Source organism: Pteronotus mesoamericanus, unplaced genomic scaffold (genome assembly GCF_021234165.1).
Source record: "Pteronotus mesoamericanus isolate MK-2021 breed Mesoamerican mustached bat unplaced genomic scaffold, CSHL_Meso_final contig_50, whole genome shotgun sequence".
NCBI lineage: Eukaryota > Metazoa > Chordata > Mammalia > Chiroptera > Mormoopidae > Pteronotus > Pteronotus mesoamericanus.
Window position 1 is genome coordinate 27,976,477 of NW_026555186.1, and position 19,917 is coordinate 27,996,393.

The 19,917-nt window shown below is 34.1% G+C and overlaps 1 protein-coding gene across 3 annotated transcripts in view; it reads left to right on the plus strand.

Moving 5' to 3' along the window:
• POLK (DNA polymerase kappa) overlaps positions 1-19,917 on the plus strand; it is a 71,786-nt gene that overhangs the window by 42,134 nt on the left and 9,735 nt on the right. For 2 of the 3 annotated variants that reach the window (XM_054578497.1, XM_054578499.1), the window contains 6 exons: positions 2,711-2,842; positions 5,368-5,521; positions 10,437-10,676; positions 15,450-15,574; positions 16,895-17,061; positions 19,388-19,420. In XM_054578497.1, the coding sequence (XP_054434472.1) occupies positions 2,711-2,842; positions 5,368-5,521; positions 10,437-10,676; positions 15,450-15,574; positions 16,895-17,061; positions 19,388-19,420 (851 nt within the window). The remainder of the gene's footprint in view (positions 1-2,710; positions 2,843-5,367; positions 5,522-10,436; positions 10,677-15,449; positions 15,575-16,894; positions 17,062-19,387; positions 19,421-19,917) is intronic. The other variant, XM_054578498.1, reaches the window with a different exon arrangement.

Sequence of the window (19,917 nt, forward strand, 5' to 3'; positions counted from 1 at the left end):
CTAAGTTATTATTTTACTGTAAAAATAAAATCTGGTCATTATCTCTGTTCCTATGAGTACATAAGCAACTAATAGTCCTGTTCCCAAAACAGTGTTTATTGAAAGAACACTCCTCTTTCCTGTAAATAATCAACTAATATTTGAATAAATATATTTAATTCCATTAGGAGTATATAATACTATGCCCTATGCCCTAGCTCGGTAGTTCATCCCCATACACCAAGGTTTCAGGGTCAGTCTCCTGTCAGGGCACAAGAATCAACCAATGAATCCATAAGTAAGTGGAACAGCAAATTAATGTGTCTGTCTGTCTCTCTCTTTTCCCTCTACCTCTCTTGCTCTAAAATCAAAAAATAAAACTTTTTTAAAAGAATATATAATACTATATGTAATATATACCTTTATATAATATATTAATGTATGTATGCATGTCTGTATGCATATATATGCAAATAAATAGTATATATAGATATATACATATATATGTACATATATACAGGTGGCATAGTCATGTTAAAGCTAACCCCACTGTCCCACTGTTAAATCCACAAAATATTTCTTTCCTATAATTTTTGTCCTCCTAACAACTGGTTATTGTTTCCAAATTCAAAATGATTATCTATTGTATTTAAACAAAGATTACTCCCATTTAAGATTACTCCCATTATATGTATACTGACCCAGTAGATTTTCCTTCTAATGAGATTTGAAGCATAACTGTTTTTGTCCTGTTGAACTGATAAAAATGTATCTATGCAGTAGTGGTTGTGGTGACACATATCTGACTAATACAGACTGTTACAGTTAGAATTCTTTTTGAATGAATTTGATGGATGCTTAAAATATTTAAGTTAGCACTCATAGTTAGAACTTAGACCCTGTAACATTTATTGCTGCATGATGAACCCCTTCAGTACTTAGTGGTCAACCATTTATTTGCTCATGAGTCTATAATTTGAGCAGAGTACAATGGGATGGCTCATCTCCACTCTACCTGGGGTTGGCTAGAGCTATTTAGCTGAGGCTGGAGGGTCCAACATGGCTTCACTAACATGCTTGGCACCTAAGCTGTCTGAGATGGCAGGAATGGCTTCCAGTCATTCAGCTTTCCCCTCTCATGATGAATTATTATTCATTCATCTAACCCAAGACCTTTACATGGTTGCAGAATCCCAAAAAAGCAATGGCAGAGGCAGCTGACTTTGTAACACCTAGGCTTCATGACTCATATAAAGTCACTCCCTCCCATTCTTTTGGTCAAAGCATTTAGTCACAATGCACATTGCTTGGCATGAGGAACTAGAATCCACTTTTTGCTAGGAAGAACTGTAAAATACTGTGGCAATGATTTACAGTCTACCACAAACCTAAAAGTTAAAGGAGGTCATATCTAAAATTTTGTTTCTACTCTACTATAGATATAGCTTTTATATCAATTCCATTAGGCTTATTTATATTTAAAGCATTGGTTTGCTTTTCTAGTGCCATTTGCATTTTCTGTTCCAGAATACCAACCACAAATTACATGGTTTAGAGTACTGTCAAGATTCTTTAAATGCCATTTAAAAAACCATTAATGACAATTTAATGTTATTCTGAAATAATTATACCATTTGATAGATTCTGTTTTGCATTTCTCTGACTTTTCACTTAAAACTCCAAACAAAGATTTCATTTGTGGTAAAAACTGTGGTCTACTATATTGACAGAGACTGTTGTCAGGTATCATTTATAGGATTTAATAAGTAATGTTCTCCTTTTTAGTCTCAGTTTTTTACTTCCATCTCCTAGTCAAAGTGTTTTCATCAAAAAAGATATTCAAGTCTTAAGAAATAAAACTTAACTTTTAAAGTTCTTTTACGCTTTTATTACTTCATTTTGGAGACTTAATTTTACTGACCACATATTAGACCTTTGATTTTTGTTCTAGATGAAAAATTTCCAAAATTCCAAATAGACCAAATTTCAAATATATACTGTTATACCATATTGTTACTTTCTATACTGTTAATTTCATGTACCATCTATGCTATTTGTATTATACTGTTACTTTATCATTATATTCTACTATCATTACTAAACTCTTACTATTTTTTATATATTTAAAAAAAAAACTTTTAAAAATCCTCACCCGAGGTAATGTTTATTGATTTTAGAGAGAGAGGAAGGGAAAGAGAGAGAGAGAGAAAGAGAGAGAGAGAGAGAACACTGATGTGAGAGAGAAACATCATCAGTTGCCTCCCATACACACCCTGAGCAGAGATCAAACCCGCCACCCAGGCATGTGCCCTGACCGGGGATCAAAGCCCCAGACTTTTTGTGTACAGGACGATGCTCCAGCCAACTGAAGGGCTCTGACTTTCATGTAACATCAGCCACTATCATCAGCTTTGATGTATAGTACTATGTTATCGGTATACCTTAAAACCAATGAAGTTTAGTTACTGGAAATATACGGGAACCTTTTTACTAGCACAGTCTTCCTTATTACCTGGTGTCACATTATAAATATGGGACAGCAGTAAGAGTGTCATGGCATCATAATACATACCATGGTAGGATAAAAATAAGCTCGATTTGAGACAGTGACCTATAAAAGAAATGTCCTTGAATTGAAAATGCACATCAGTAATGTGTCTCTTCTGAATGTATCGATCAATATGTTCATTTAGGTTTGTATATATTCCCCATGTGGTCCATTTTCTTTCAGACTACTTCAAATTACCATGCAAGGAGGTTTGGAGTTCGTGCAGCCATGCCAGGATTTATTGCTAAAAAACTCTGCCCACAACTTATTATAGTGCCTCCAAACTTTGACAAATACCAAGCTGTGAGCAGAGAGGTAAGTCTAATGTCTCACTTTCTACTTATATATAGCCTTTCACTGATTTCCTGCCACCTATCAAGTCAAGTCCACATGCCTTCACACATCGGAATTTGGCCTTAGTTTATCCCTTCAGTCTCGCTTCCTTCCACTTCAGCCTGTATATTGCATACTGAGCTGCATGTCATATCTATAATTCATCCTTCTAGTTCCCAATTCTTTGTTTTTCCACATTTTTTCATCTGCTTAGAAAACTCTATCTCCCCAGAAAACTTTGAATTGCCTTAATTTTAGCCTAAATTAACTTTAGCTTTTTTTCTCTTACTGTGCGCTATACATTTTCTTATGGAATCTACCTGATCTTTATAATTTACAGAATCTACTCAAGTCATTAATTTGAGCCTCTTTTCTGAATAATTTTTTTATCATGTTTTTAAACATGAAGGACTTAATTCTTTTTTTTTTTTGATTAGCTGCCTTCCTTGGCCCACAACCTAATAAAGATGCTTATGAGCACTTAATGTCTAAGAGACTGATAAAAAAGAGAATAGCCTATTGCTTTGAAAAGAATCTCAAGTATAAATATTTGATTACACAGTAAAATTGCCTAAACTATCATATATGAAAAACTATCACTTTCTGTATTTTTGATAACAACTTAGCTATCATACCAGTGCTGGAACTTAAGTCATAAATTAAAATTTTAGAATGCTACATAAAACACTTTAGACAACTGAGGTAAAATGCAATGTATTTTCTAGAAGTGAACCCCCTACGAAATTAAAATGATACCCCACACAAAATTTTTAAAAAATTTATAAACAGTCTGTGGCAGCAAGCACTTTAGCGCCTACCTCTGGAGGGTGTGGGAGGGAGAAACACATTCACATTTGGTTACTGCTTACCTGTTTTCCTGTATTCCTAATTAAAAAGAGATAAAATGCTGGCCATAAATGTAGGCCTTTAATAAGTCTGAAAATATTTCAAAGACTTCGTAAGAAAGTTTTTTTTTAAGCTCTACTTTAATTCAGTAAAACTTTGGACAGTATGACCATGAGAACTAAATTTTTTAGTTATCTTTAGTTATTTGTGTAAGTTGGAGATATCTTTCTTCAAATTTGAGTAGGATCTAGCTAGTTCATTTGCAGATAGCAAATGGGTTTTTATGTGTAAATAAACTGCAGCATAAATTCCCTGACTATAAATACATTAATATTTATGCCTTTGTTTAAAAGTTAAGAAAAGCCATTTTGTTTTATCCAAAAGAATGGAATAGCTTGAACCGTTCTTGAAACCTAAGTACTTGATATTTACTGGAACATGTCTGTTCTCATTCTTAAAGCAGTATCCTGTGTAAAGGAAGGGAGTACTCAATGCCTCTAAGGAGTACTTCTCATTCAGAGTGATTTTAGTTGGCTGCCAACTACAGCCTTTCCAGAGTTTCATTTTCACTAGAAAGATCCTTTTTGAGTACATCATAAAAATGGTTTCTTCTACAAGAACAGAGCTAATTAAGGTACTCTCGGAGCAAAGCGTGGCCAAGTTTTATGTCACCATTTTCTAAAATTACTTTTCACTCAGCTGTTCATACTTATATTAAGCTAAAAAGCTTCCTTTTTATAAATCATAAAGAAAGGTTTTCTCCTGGTACAGCAGACAGCTTTTAAATACTAGATGGAACCATAACATAATTTAGCAAGTATGTTTTTCTAACATACATATTATTTTGGCAACCATTTCCTCTCTAATTTCAGCTAATACTTCAGAGGTTAAGAAATAAAGAAAAAATAAATAGGTGAATGAGTAAAAAAATATGGTTTAATGAGTAATAAAACTATCTTATATAAAAGGTACTTCTGGGATCATATAGACATTCTGATCTCTTTATGTATTTCTGTTATCCCAAGATGCAACTTCATACTATTCTCCATTACTTATTATAGTCACAGACACTACAGATTTTTTGTCATCTTTTCCACTATAAATCCTGATAATTGAGCGTTGTTTTCTTGAATGGATACATGCATTAATACATGTATGGAGTGGAGTTTTATGTGCATGTTATAATTAATTGAAATAGAACTACTTTGTAAAGCAACATAGTACCTTTATGTAAGATTATTCTTTTTAAAAATGTACAAAAAACACCATAAAAGGTGAGAGAGAGCAGGATCCTATTGTTCCTTCCCCCTTATACTTTTGCTCAACTAAAGTTTCAGTGCTTAACCATTTTTTCTGTGCCTACCAGAATGATGTTGTCTGAGACTTATTTAAATCACTTGCTATATCTAGATATAGATGGCTAAATAGAGATTGTATCAAATAAACCTGGTCTTCTTCATTCATGATCTATTTTAATACAAAAGAGAATTTGGACAAGTTTGCCCTAATGTAAATTATTTATTCTCTAAATCCATGAGCTATTGATTACAGGATTGTTACTATAGTTGCAAAGTAAGAATGTAATTTTTCTTATCAGATGTATGTGACAGATTTTGCTATGGCAGCAACACTTTAAATAAACTAATTTGTTCCTTTTGAAGGTTAAGGAAATACTTGCTGATTATGATCCCAATTTTATGGCCATGAGTCTTGATGAAGCCTACTTGAATATAACAACCCACTTACAGAAAAGACAAAATTGGCCTGAGGACAAAAGAAAATATTTCATCAAAACAGGGAACTCTCTAGAAAATGGTAAGCAATTTATTAGAGCAATCAAACTAACAAATAAAAAACCTTTTGAATTTGAATTAACCCAGTTAATCTATTAACATGCATAGGTGGTAGGACTACATAGCTATACCTTTATTATGAAAAATCAGAAACTTAAAATATACTGGTAGGTTTTCTGAGTTAAATATGTGAAGTGTCACTTTAAACCAAAAGCAATTATTAAATCTCTAGACTTTAAGACTGTGCAGAGTGCCTGAATAAGGTGATTTCATAGCAGTTCTTTTCCTAAAATCTAACCAAGGCTTAGAATGCATTGAATCTGAGGGCCTTATCTGTTTAAGGTGGGTTTTTGTTGTAGTTGCAAAGTATTTTAAAAATTTACTTCAAACGTATGATATTAGGTGGGTTTTTTTCTTCATTTACCAAATTAACAACTCGCCACTCCCTTCTTTGCCTTAGACCTTACTTTTATTCTTTTGTATATGATGAAACAGAAGTTTCATGATCCAAAGGTTTCTTTTTAAATGGTCCCTTTATTATCTATCCAAAATGATACCAATAAACATGAAGATATTATGAATACTGCTTTTAACCTTCTGTCATACTTCCGATTATTTCAAATGTCTGAGCTGTCCTGGACTCCTGAGCAAAGCTCACCTGGATTAAAAGGTAGAAACAGAGGGTTTTTGCTCACAACCAACAGCCACATTCTGTGTGCACAGCTCATATGACAGCTGCAGGGGCCCCACTTGTCTGTGCCCCTGAAGCAAAAGTAGAGGATTCTCAATGGCAAAAATTCTAACTCTTACATTGTTTGGATCTCAAATCTTTGGAGCAATTTCTTTACCTTCTTTACAGTTCTAAGAGGTAGGTCTCTTTAACAGAAACATTAAAAATAAAGAAGGACAATTTCTGAACACAGAGGGTTGGAACAAAACGTTTTCTTTCCTTAGTTTAACTTTATTGTTTGGGGAAGTGGCACAAAAAGCCTCATGTCACTTTGCTTAAAATCTCACTTTGTTATTTCCTTACTTTTCCCAAGAGAAGGGGGTGGAGGGCATTCAATGGTTATGTCAAAGAATCCCCTGGGGGCCTTCCATAACAATTATTTTCATATATGTATTTTTTAATATATATTTTATTGATTATGCTATTACAGTTGTCCCTTTTTTTTCTCCCCTTTTTCCCCTCCACCGTACACCGCCCTATCCCCCGGCATTCCCTTCCCCCCTTAGTTCATGTCCATGGGCTGTAAATATAAGTTATCTGGCTTCTGCATTTCCCATACTATTCTTAACCTCTCCCTGCCTATTTTGTACCTACTATTTATGCTGCTTATTCCCTGTACCTTTTCCCCCATTCTTCCTCCTCCCCCCCACCCCCCGTTTTACTGTTCATAGTTTTTGATCTTCTTTTTCTTAGGTAAGTCCCTTTAACATTTCATATAGTAAGGGCTTGGTGATGATGAACTGCTTTAACTTCATCTGGGAAGCACTTTATCTGCCCTTCCATTCTAAATGATAACTTTGCTGGATAGAGTCATCTTGGATGTCGATCCTTGCCTTTCATGACTTTGAAAACTTCTTGCCAGCCCCTTCTTGCCTGCAAGATTTCTGTGGAGAAATCAGCTGATAGTCTTATGGGAACTCCTTTGTAGGTAACTGTCTCCTTTTCTCTTGCTGCTTTTAAGATTCTCTTCTTATCTTTAATCTTGGGTAGTGTAATTATGATGTGCCCTGGTGTGTGCTTCCTTGGGTCCAACTTCTTTGGGACTTCCTGAGCTTCCTGGATCTCCTGGAAGTTTCTTTTCTTTGCCAGATTGAGGAGGTTCTCCTTCATTATTTCAAATAAATTTTTGAATTCTTGCTCTTCCTTTTCTCCTTCTGGGACCCCTATGATTCGGATGTTGGATCCTTTAAAAGTTGTACCAGAGGTTCATAAGCCTCCCCTCATTTTTTTTGAATTCTTGTTTCTTCATTCTGTTCTGGTTGAATGTTTATCTCTTCCTTCTGCTCCAGATCATTTATTTGAGTCCTGGTTTCCTTCCCTTTACTGTTGGTTCCCTGTATGTTTTTCTTTATTTCACTCTGTGTAACCTTCCCTTTTTCCTCCATTTTGTGACCATACTCAACCAATTTTCAGTGAGTATCCAGATTACCAGTGTTTTAAACTGCGCATCTGATAGGTTGGCTCTCTGTTTACCGCTTAGTTCTATTTTTGGAGCTTTGACCTGTTCTTTCATTTGGGCCATATTTCTTTGTCCCAGTGTGCCTGTTATGTTGGGAGGGGCAGAGCTTTGGGTATTTGCCAGGACGGGCAACCCAGATTGCTGCATTGTGACACTGTGTGTAGAGGAGGGGTCTGAGAGGGAGCAATGCTGATTGCTCAGCTTTCAGCAAGTTTTCAGTCACTTCCCCCACTACTCACAAGCAAACTGGGCCCTTCTGGTGCTGATTCCCAGGTGGGAGGGTTTGTGTACGTTCTAGGATCCTGTGGGTCTCTCTCCAACAGGCTCTTCTGTGAGGCTGGGAGTTTCTCCTGCTGCCACAACCCCCACAGGTTTTTACCTCCAGAGGTTTTGAGGCTTTCTTTTCCTGCACTGGAACCCTGGATTGCGTGGTCTGTCTCACTCCCCAGCTGTTCCTCATGGTTTATCCACACGCAAATGTGGGACCGCCCAGTCCTCCAGCCACCTTGCCATGCACCTTCTTTGTCCAGGCTGCCCATCTCCACCCCTTCTACTGGTCTGGATGAATGTTTCATCTTTAGCTCCTTGATTGTTGGACTTCCATACCGTTCAATTTTCTGGCAGTTCTGGTTTTTTGTTCTTAGATTTGTTGTTGTCCTTCTTTGGGTTGTGCGACGAGGCAAAGTGTATCTACCTACCTCCATCTTGGCTGGAAGTCCACAAGCTATATAAAGATATTTCTTTCAGAAAGCAAATAAGAAACCACTTTAGCATTTGGTTGCTCATCCAGGCCTCACAGAGAATAGACAGATTTGAACAGTAACTATACCATTAAGCAGCTCTAACAATGAAACTGAAGGCAGCTCTGCTTTGCTTCCTGCTATATATAGTGTTCTACTATCAGAGTGACTCACCTAAGGGCAGGGTGATAAGGCCATGAGGAACATGAAAATGGCATAAGGACTCTGAAGAAGGGGCTTATGAATGGGACAGGTTTATACCTTACTTGAGCTGCAGCTTTGCTGCTCTCTTTGCCTTGATTTCCACCCATCCAGATGGGAAAAGAGGGCCTAAGTAAATAGCACTTCAACTGCCAGTCTTAATCCCCTCTGAATTGCTTTGCAATTTAAACTAGAATATGGGAAATGGAAGGAACTGAAGCACACAAATAACAGGTAATGTAAGTTTGAAAATAAGGCTTATTTTGTAAATGGCCTAGAGATCCAGATTTGGAAAACCTCTCTCCATAACTTTATTTGTATTATATACTTTAAAATTAGAAATGAATCAGCTGTTTGTCACATTACTTATATTATCTTAGAAAATATTCCAAGTTCATTTTTAAAGTAATATAAATTCATATGAGTCTTACAACTAGAAATTTAATTTTTGCTTCTGCACTTACCTTAATTTGGAAAACACTTATATTTAATAAAATTATGAAATGGGATCAGAAAGCTCTGTTGTTAATCTTAGTTTTAAATGTATTTAAACTGCATTTCTCCTCCACTAAGCTCACAAAGTGCAGTCTTTAATGGATTTGTTCATGAGGGCATTTTTAGTACCAGTATATATTTAAGTGTATTTTACATTCCATTTATGAAAAATGCAAATGAAGTGATGTAATAACCACATATTTTACTCACTTTTTAATAATAATATTACCATATTTTGCCATGTATAATGTGCTCCCATGTATAATGCACACCCACGATTTTGGTCCAACTTTCAGGAAAAAAACCTTTCACTTTAATTTTCCAATTAAATTTTGTATTCATTTATATTTAAAAACAAAACCGATTATCATATACCAGGGTATTATTTTGCATTCGTATATTCTTATCACTTTCTAGAGTTACACTTTTAATGTATAAGCATAAATAAAAAAATTAAAAACATGTATATGGATAAGGAATTAGTACTATGCAAGTATAATGCATATCCTTATTTTTCCCTCAAAAATTTGGGCAAAAATGTGCACATTATGCATGGCAAAATACAGTAGTTTACAGTCAATGTATAATAATAAAGGCTTCTTTCCCTGAACGTGGGACAATGGTTACTCTAATAGGACCTTAAGAATTTGTATATTTTAATAGATATACACATGCAAATATATAGACTATAAATTAAAGAAAAAGAATTTGTGTATTTTAAAAAGTATAACACCCAGAAGTAATTTTTACTTATTTCAAATATGCCTTTAGTAAAAGTGACCTTTATTAACAGACAAGTGAATATTAAAATTAGCATTTGAAAGAAGAAAATTCAGATTATGTTAACATCTGAGAAGTTTGTTCCATGAATGCAGAAAATTTAAGCTTTTTTCCTTTAAAAACAAAACTTACTTTTCAGGAGTTTATTCTAGATTGCTTAATGCCTTCTCATTATTAAATTCTAATTTAAGAAGATTTTTTTTTCTCCTAGAGATAAGTAAACAAAAAAGAAAGCTTTCATTTTCTAAGAAAAAAATAATGTGATTTAGGTACAATTAGTGAGTTTAGGATATTTCCTTTTAAAATGTATACTATGGAAATGGGTAATATATATATTTTTAAAAACCTTAGAACCATTGTTTTCTTTTTAAAAGAGTTATAAAATATAAACGATGGCATTTCTGATCTTGGTTCTTAGAAACAAAACTAAACTGTATTTCTTTGGTCTTTATGAAGAATGTAGCAAAACCTGATTTATGAAGTATGTGCTTCTTAAAATGAAGGTGAATTATTGTTCCTGTTTATAATTTAGGTAAACCAGGAAAGGATGTTAATAAACTGAATGAGCATGACCAATCCATCTCTCCATTACTTTTTGAAGATAGTCCTCCTGATTTGGAGCCCCCAGGAAATTCTTCCCAAGTGAACAGAGAAGAACAAAATAATCCTCAAACACTTCAAAACTCAGTTGTTTTTGGAACATCAGCCGAGGAAGTGGTAAAGGAAATTCGTTTCAGAATCCAGCAAAAAACAACACTGACAGCCAGTGCAGGTACTTAAACAGAATATTTATGGCTACAATAGTTATAATTTTCAGACTGGCTAATTCATGTGTAATATTGGTAGTTTCTCATTATAAAGTATAAAATAACATTTTACTTATCCATTTTTTAAAATTCAACTTCTAACAACCTATTTAGAATGCCTAGAACCTACAGGTAAGTTGGAATTAAGCCAAAAAGGCTTTGAGCCCAAAGAAGAAAACTATTATAAATCTCATGTAGCTTTTCTTTTTTGAAGCACAAAATATATGTTAATTATTTTTGGACATAGTACTTTACTACTTTTCCCTCAGAGGACTGCAGTCCTTCCAGGGTTACAGTGCAGGAGAGACCCCAGGTGGCCATAAGGTAGCAGACAGAGGAATCACTAACCAGCAACATAGCAATCTAGGACCACGCAGGGAAGGGAAAAAGAGCTTTACATATGTCAGTAAGCCATAGGGGTAACAGTACTTATACCATAGAGACTGATAGTCATCTTAAGGATCCTAATTATGCTATAAAAGCTATATTAAGATGAGATTAGTCTTCTCTTTCTATACCAAAGCATGAGAAGAGTAATAAAATTTAGGAAGATATGTATAAACATTTAAATGAACTATTTAATGATTGTATTAGAATATTTTTATTTCAATTTCTCTTAATCATTAAAAGTGGTACTTTACTCTGTAACAGAAAAATGATGCACCCATATCATTATCATCGTTTTAAATATACAACCCAGACTCTGATTTTTTTTTAATGTGGATAATCTGTAAGAAAGACCTTTTCAAAGAGTAAACATACATTCTAATTTATATTCTGGATCTTTTCTATGAGATAGTCCTATGTTTCTACTACAGATAGTATGTAAATTAACAATATGAAAGGGTAGTCCTCAAAAAACCGGAATTATTCCTCGAGGGCAGGTCAGTTGTAGTCCAAGCTTCCCCTTAGGCGGGTGTTCTAGAAACCCATCTGTGTACCAGCTGGTATTGTAGCAAGAGGCTGCATTTAGCTTCAGTGAATTTTTTTGAAAACTCTTTAAACATGTTTGCCCATTTCAGGATTGGTGATTTATGAGCGCACCTGCCCAAACCGCTGCCACACTGAGTGTTCAGCAGTTTTTGACCAAAAGATGGCATGACCCTCATGCCCCACCCTCTCTATTCATCCGATCTCGCTCCAAGTGACCTTTTTTTTTGTTTTCCTGGATGGAAAAAGTCCTCAAAGGGAAACTTTTTGCTGATGTGAGGGAGGTGAAACAAAAAACTGCAGAAGCACTAAAAGGCATCAAAATCTATGAGTTCAAAAAGTGTTTTGAGCAGTGGAAAAAATGTCTAGATAGATGTATTTCATCAGATGGAGAGTATTTGAAGGTGACTGAAGTTTAAACATGTAAGAATAAATCACAATTTTTTATAAATAAATTCCTGGGTTTTTTTGGGGGTCCCCCCTCATGTCACTTAAATAAACTCAGAAATTACTCTTAGACTTTAAAATATGATGGAGATTTAAATAGTCCTCATTTCTGTTATGAAAATAACTAACACAGTTCTTTTTACTAAAACCATAGGAAGCCCAGGGGAGATAGATAATATTTATTTGTTTGTTTGTTTGCTTGTTTGTTTTTGTCATTGTTCATGCATGCATATTTCAGTCCACTCTCCTTGGCTGCCAGGTTACATCAATTTCCAGGTAGACCTCATGTATTTTAGAAAATACCATATATTTGAATAATAATATTTTGAAAAATCCAGCCTATGTTACTTAGAATGAATGCTTCTGTGTCTTCATAATCCTAAAAATTATAACTCATTTAAATGTTTGTAATTTATTTTTTAAAGATTTTATTTTTTTATTTTTTATTTTTAAATCGTGTTTATTCTAATACAGTTGTCTCAATTTTTCCCCCTTTGCCCTCCTCCACCCATCTAACTCTGCCCCCCCCACTCCCACAGTCAATTCCCACTGTTGTCCATGTCCATGGGTCATTCATACATGTTCTTTGTCTAGTCCCTTCTCCTTCCTTCTTTCCACCGTTGTCCTCCTTCTCCATCGCCTCTGGTCACTTTCAGTCTGCTCCATGTTTCCATTCTTGTGGTTTATTTTGTTCATTAGTTTATTTTGTTGAATAGATTCCACTTATAGGTGAGATCATATGGTATTTGTCTTTCACCAACTAGCTTGTTTCACTTAGTGTAATATTCTCCAGTTCCATCCATGTTCTTGCAAAAGGTAGGAGTTCCTTCTTTCTTTTCTTCTTTTAAAAATGCAGTTTGATTTTATTTATTTATTTTTTAATATCAGAATCTATTATAAAATATTTAAAAAATTTAAATCCACTATAAAGTCTCAGCAATTAAAACAACATGACACCAGCACAGAAATAATCAAGTAGATCAATGAAATAAAATGAGCATTCTAGAAACAAATGTATATATCCATCTAACAATGTACTATATGGTTAAATTGATATTTCATATCAACAGGGAAAATTAGGCTTATTCAACAAATGAAGTGCATGCACCACTATTACTTGAAATAAAACAAATATAGAGCCCTATTTCACACATTATACAAAAAATATTCAGGTGAGTTAAAAATCAGTATGTAAAATCTAAGGAGTTTTAGGAGAAAATACAAAGTAATATTTTTCTTACCCTGAAGTATAGCTTCAAACAAAGAAGCTATAAAGTAAAATATTGACAATATGACTATATTAAACATTTAAGACTACCAGTAATATACATATTAAAAAAGGTAAAGGACAGGTAATAGAATAGGAAAGTATTTGCCACACATCTAAAAAAGGGTTAATAGTTTTGTTTTTTTAGGGAAAAATTCTACATTTATTCAAAAAATGGATAAGGAATACCAAAAAGTCATTTAAAGCTTTTTAAAAATAATAGAAATAGGCAAGAAATACACAAAAACAGGTTTAGCTTTGACAAATAATAAAGTAACACTTAAAATAACACTTCATTGTCACAATCAGATTAATAAGTATTAAAAATATTGGTAATATCAAGTATTGGCAACTGTGAAAGGAACTGGGTATTCATAGACTCTCTTTCTTCATCTTCTTAAACCAGTCCCTTCAGCATATTTTACAATCCTTGCTTGGTGGAGATGTATTCTTTTAGCCTTCTTTTGTCTGGGAAACTCCTTATTTCACCTTCCATTTTAATTGAAAGCCTTGCTTGGTAGAGCAGTCTTGGTTGCAGACCTTTGCTTTTCATGACTTGGAATATTTCTTGCCAGTCCCTCCTGGCTTGTAGCATTTCTGTTGAGAAGTCAGCTGCTAGCCATACTGGGTCTCTCCTGTTTTCTCCCTTGCTTCCTTTAGGATCCTCTGTTTGTCTTTGGTATTTGCCATTTTAGTTATGATGTGTCTTGGAGTGAGCCTCATTGAGTTCCTCTTGAATGGGACCCTCTGTGCTTCCTGGACTTGTGTGACTTTTTCTCTCCTCCAATTAGGGAAGTTTTCCATCATTACTTTTTCAAACAGGTTCTCTATCCCTTCCTCACCCTCTTCTCCTTCTGATATCCCTATTACACAGATATTATTATGTTTCAGGTTGCCCTGCATTTCCCTGAATGCCCCTTCATTCTTTCTGAGTCTTTTTTCATTTTCTTGCTCCCTCTGGGAGTTTTTTTCTATCTTATCCTCCAGCTCGCTGATTTGATCCTCTGCCTTATCTAGCCTGCTTTTGATTCCTTCTGCTGTGTTCTTCAATTCAGAAATTGTATTCTTCATTTCCTCTTGTCTCTCATTGATAGTTTCTATGTCCTTTTTCATGCTGATACAGTTTGCAGTAAGTTCCTCGTAGTTTCCCTGTAGTTTTTGGTATTCTCTCTGAGCTCACTGAGCTCACTGAGCTTCCTCAGAACCATTGTTTTGAACTCAATACCTGATAGTTTACTTGCCTCTATTTCATTTAGTTCTCTTTGTGGGGATTCCTCCTTTCCCTTCGATTGGGGGGTGTTTCTTTGTCTTCCTATTATTTGTGAGACTCTTCTTTTTTCCTTCTGCTTCTTAAATTGATCTGTCTTGATTTCCTGACTTTGTGGCGTGAACTTCTATGGTAGGAGACTGCTGTTTTTTCTTTCTGGATCTGCCTCTGATGATATCAGATGTTGACCCTGTCTAACCTTAGGCAGTCTGTTCGAGACTTCTGAGAATCTACTGTCTCCTTGCTTGTCTTCAAGCCCAGGGGAGATAGATAATATTTATTTATTATATTATCTCCTGGCTGTCTCCTTCAGTTGTTAATCTCTATTTTTATTTATTTATATTTTAACAAGGCATATAATTATGATTCATTGCTACTATCTGAATATTCTATTTCAAACATAGATGCATTTTTTATTTATTAAATTTATTGGGCTGATAATGGTTAAAATTATATATGTGTCAAATATACAATTTTATAATATAATATCTGAATATTGTATTGTGTGTTCACCACCCAAAGTCAAGTCTCTTTCTGTCACCATTTATCCCTTTTTTACCCTCTTTTACTTCCCCCCATCCCGCTTTCCCTCTGGTAAATACCATACCATTGTCTGTGACTATGAGTTTTTTGCTTTGTTTTGTATTTTTGCTTAACCCCACTGTTTTTTTAAAAACATTCTTTTTACCCACTCTTATTTTTAAAATAGCATTTCACATCATTTCAGATTTTTTGCACTTAACATTGTTATTTTCCTATGTTGATATCACATATTTTAAAGTCATGCATATCAAATTCTTTGAGTCATCAGAGTGTTCTTCTTTTAAGGCATTGCCCCAAATACAATGTTAGCAAAAGTATGCAGTGATAAGAATAAGCCAAATGGACAATACCAAATCCTCCCCAACAGAAAAGCCGTGATGGACTTCATCAAGGACTTACCCATTAGAAAGGTGAGATTTTATAAAAAACTTATTTTATATACACACACATTGAGTTCTGAGGAGATACTGTTTAGGATGGCAGTAATTCTTAGCTGAAAAGTTTTGAAACAGTAGGTAACAAGCAAGAACTATAATGGATAATTGAACTAGAAGAAATCTTTCTATTAATCCCTTACTGTGAGATTAGAAATCTTGTTTGCTAAAAAGTTTTAAGAAAGTAATAGATGACAGACTTTTAAGTTTACCCCTGCCAAGGAGAAGAGGAATAAAAAGAATACAGATAAGATTTCTTTCAGCTGTAACTCAATATACAGTCTTAGTTCTAAAGTACAGATTGCTGCTAGATTAACAGGTATGATACTTCAAAGGGATTTAGAATTTTACTTGTTTTGACAAAAATTAATCAAAATATTACCAAGTTTAAAATGGTAAAATGATACCTTAGGGATTATTGGAAGGGGGTATATTTTATTATTTTTAAAACTTCTAGATTTTTCTGCAGTTATATACTTTTTAAACAGTAATTATACTAGATACTATTTGATGTTCTGGGACTTTTCTCATTCAACATAATGTTTAAGTGAATTTCAGTAAAGCATTTTTCAATGCTCAGAGGAAAGGCTATATCAAAATATATAATGTATAATGATTACTGCATAGTTTATTATATAAGGGGTAGGTATAAAACAATGTTTTCTAAAATGTTTTTTAAGGTATAAATAGGTGTTCCATAAAAAAGTTTCTGGGATCAAATAACTTGGAATCTACCCTTGGAGGTCACAAAGATACTAATATATTAAAGATTCATAAGTCTTACATTGAGAAGTTCAATTTAAATTTGTTCATCCTAGCATTACCCAAGTTTGACCACAGAGCACCTTTTTTTTTTAATGCTTTTAAAAATGTCATGGAATTTTACATTTAAGTTTTCTATGGAACACTCCATAGGAAATGTGGCCAAAAGCAATTAAGCAGTTTTCCTACAAAGATAACTTATAAATATAGTCATATTATTTATGCCTTTTTTAAAAAAATATTTATTAATTTTAGAGAAAGGGAGGAAGAAAGAAAGGGAGAGCAACATCAATATGTGGTTGTCTCTCATGTGCTCCCAACCCTGAGTGACCCAGCCTACAACCTAGGCAGATGCCCTGACAAGGAATCAAACTGATGACCCTTTGGTTCTCAGGCTCGTGCTGAATCCTTTGAGCCACAGCAATCAGGGCTATTTATGCCTTCTATTGACTGTAAAAGGTATAATGAGATTACAATATCAGTTCTTACCTTAATTTAAAAATGTGTTAATAATAAATACTGATTCTCTTCTAGGTTTCTGGAATAGGAAAGGTTACAGAGAAAATGTTAAAGGCCCTTGGAATTATTACGTGTACAGAACTCTACCAACAGAGGGCATTACTTTCTCTTCTTTTCTCTGAAACATCTTGGCATTATTTCCTTCAGATATCCATGGGTCTGGGTTCAACACACCTGACAAGGTATCATATGTATATTCATTCTGCTTTTTCTTTATTTGCCAAAATAACAGTTTTAACCATTGAAGTGGAGCCTATAAGGATAACACATTTTAAAATTATTTTAGGCTGGTTCAATATAATTTTTAAGTTCAAGTCAAAAGATTGGATGTGGGAGAAAAGGAAAAGAATAAAGAATCACACCTAAGTTGTTGGCTGTAGCAATTGGGTATATGAACATGAGGAATGATATGTACCTTCTTTTCTGTAAATGACTTGTTCTTTGTTCTGAACATAAGAATACTGGAACACTTATGGTCTGATTTTTGAGAAAAGCAAGATGGCTTATATCCCAGAATCCACTTTTTAAACAAGGAGATTTAATGATTCTTTGAAAACCTTCATGAACTGTTTCTTTCCCCCAGATTTGTAATGATTCATTCATTCAGTATTGAATTCTTACTTCGTGTTAGGCACTGTTCTGGACCCTGGGGATAATAGCAGTAAACAAGAAAAACATCCTGCCTTTATGGAGTTTGCAAACTTGTGTAGGAGATAGAAAGTAACCAAATAAATGAATTGAGAAAGTGAGGACCTAAAAAATGACTTGGGGGCAGGGGAAGAGTTGGGGTTGGCCAAGGTCATCCAGAAGCAGAGACCTAAAGGGGCCGGCCAGATAAAGATGTAGCAGATGCACATCTAGAGAAAAGGCCCCATGTTTTCTTTTTTGCCACTCTTTTTTATCTAGGTCTTAAAAAGAAGTATCCTAGAGCTAGAAGGATATACTTTTGGGGGTGGGTAAAAGAAGGGAATTAAAAAAAAGAATGGGAATTAGCAGAGCACTATTTTTACAGTTTTGTCATCATCCTGTCAGCCTGCCCTCAAAATAACTCCTTTATATTCTTATACTCAAACTAAAGGAGAACAAAAGATTACTGAGGGAGCATGTAAAATAAAGTTGATTAACCAATTAAACCTGGTAAATCTTACAGAGATTGTAAGACTTGAGGTATTGATTTTCTTAGCTCTCTGTGCTCCTCAGTCATTTGAGTCCACAATCAGCTGCCATTGATTTTGAGCGGATATCATGAAAAATGAGAAAAAGCCATTATAGTACTACAAATAATCAGTATTTTGAAGATGATGAGAAATAAAACTTTCCCTTTTAATACAAAAACCAAACTCTTTTTATTTTTGTAGTGCTTGGACACATTAAAGTTCTTGATAAAACATAGGACATATTAATCTGGGGTTGTAAAAATAATATAATATATAATATAGTATAAATATAAAATAACAAATCTACCTTTTTTTTCTGTCTACATTCTCTAAGTCCCCTACTCTGCTTTATTTTTAAATCTGTACTACTTCTCCCCTTCTAACATATTCCATATTTACTTTTATTTCTTTATTTGTCTCTCTCCACTAAGCTACAAGTTCCTTAAGGGCAGGCAGTTGGTCTGTTTCCTCCACTACTGTATCCCCAAGGCCTAGAACCGTGCTTCATTCATAATAGATTCATTAAATCTTTGGAAATGAATAACCTAAATGTCATTTCAGCCTTTTGGCGTCAACTGCTGTCAGAGCTGGTAAAATCCAACCAAACGAGGTGTTTCAGATTTCCAACCTTCATCCTGTTGCTGTGTGCCAAATTCTGACTGAGGTTCTATAGAGTGGTATAAATGAATAATGAATAGGCTATAAGAGAGAGAAGTTAATGTACTAAGCCAAAAACTAGATAATTGATATTAAATTATTTAAAATTTAATTATATCCTATAACTGCAAGCCATTACATTACCACCTGCTATTGGTTTTTTTAAGTTGTGGTTTTGATATTCAGGCTTTTAATAGGAGCAAATTATAATATCAACCTATTTTCTTTTTAAAAAAGTGTTTTATTTATTGATCTTTAGAAGGAGGGAGGGAGGGAGAATGAGAGAGAAAGAAAAACATCAGTTTGTTGGTCCACTTATTTATGTGTTCATTGGTTGCTCCTTGGTGTTCCCTGACCAGGGATCAGACCTACAACCTTGGCATATTGGGATGACGCTCTAACCAACGGAGCTACTCTGCCAGGGCAATATCAACCTATTTTCAAATTTGTTCTCTTCAGTAGATACAGACTTGATCCATGACATGTGTAATCATAGTAGCATCTTATCTATCTACATTCCTTGGATGATTTACTTTTAGATTTGAAAAATTCACTGTTTCCATGATATATAAATCTGAATCAAAAACACTGAGATCTCTAAAGGATAATTGATATAACAAATCATCTTGGTTGACTAAAAGGAAATCAGTCTTTGAAAAAGCAAATGAAACCTTCTCTTTTTTTTAATTTCAAGGGATGGAGAGAGGAAAAGCGTGAGTGTTGAGAGGTAATCTTTTGATATTATTAATTGTTCATAATTCATGCTATTTTAAACTAATTTTTAATTTTTAGGAAAGTATCACTGAAATTAAAATACCTATTTTCAAACTACAGGTCAATTCTCAGCACGTCACATTCCTGAAGTAAATATCCCAGTACAATGCTTTATTATCTTCACTTGCTATGCTCTCAATGGAAAAAAAACAAACAAACCCTACAGTTATTTTTTAAATGTTGGTTTTGTTTCTATTCAATGAAAACCAAGCATTTTAAGATTCCAAATCTTAATTTCTATCCTTTATTTAAAAATTATACTGAGAAGTTATTTGGGAAATTTATGAAGTGGCCATGGAAATTCTTTCTAAAACTTCAGATATTGATGAATGAGCTGAGTCATCAAATAATAAGATATTGATGTAAGAGAGCTTAGAGGTGGTTTGCAGTCTTGTTTAGAAGTCACATGAAATCTTGATGGAAAACTTATTGTTTTGGAAAATATCTCAT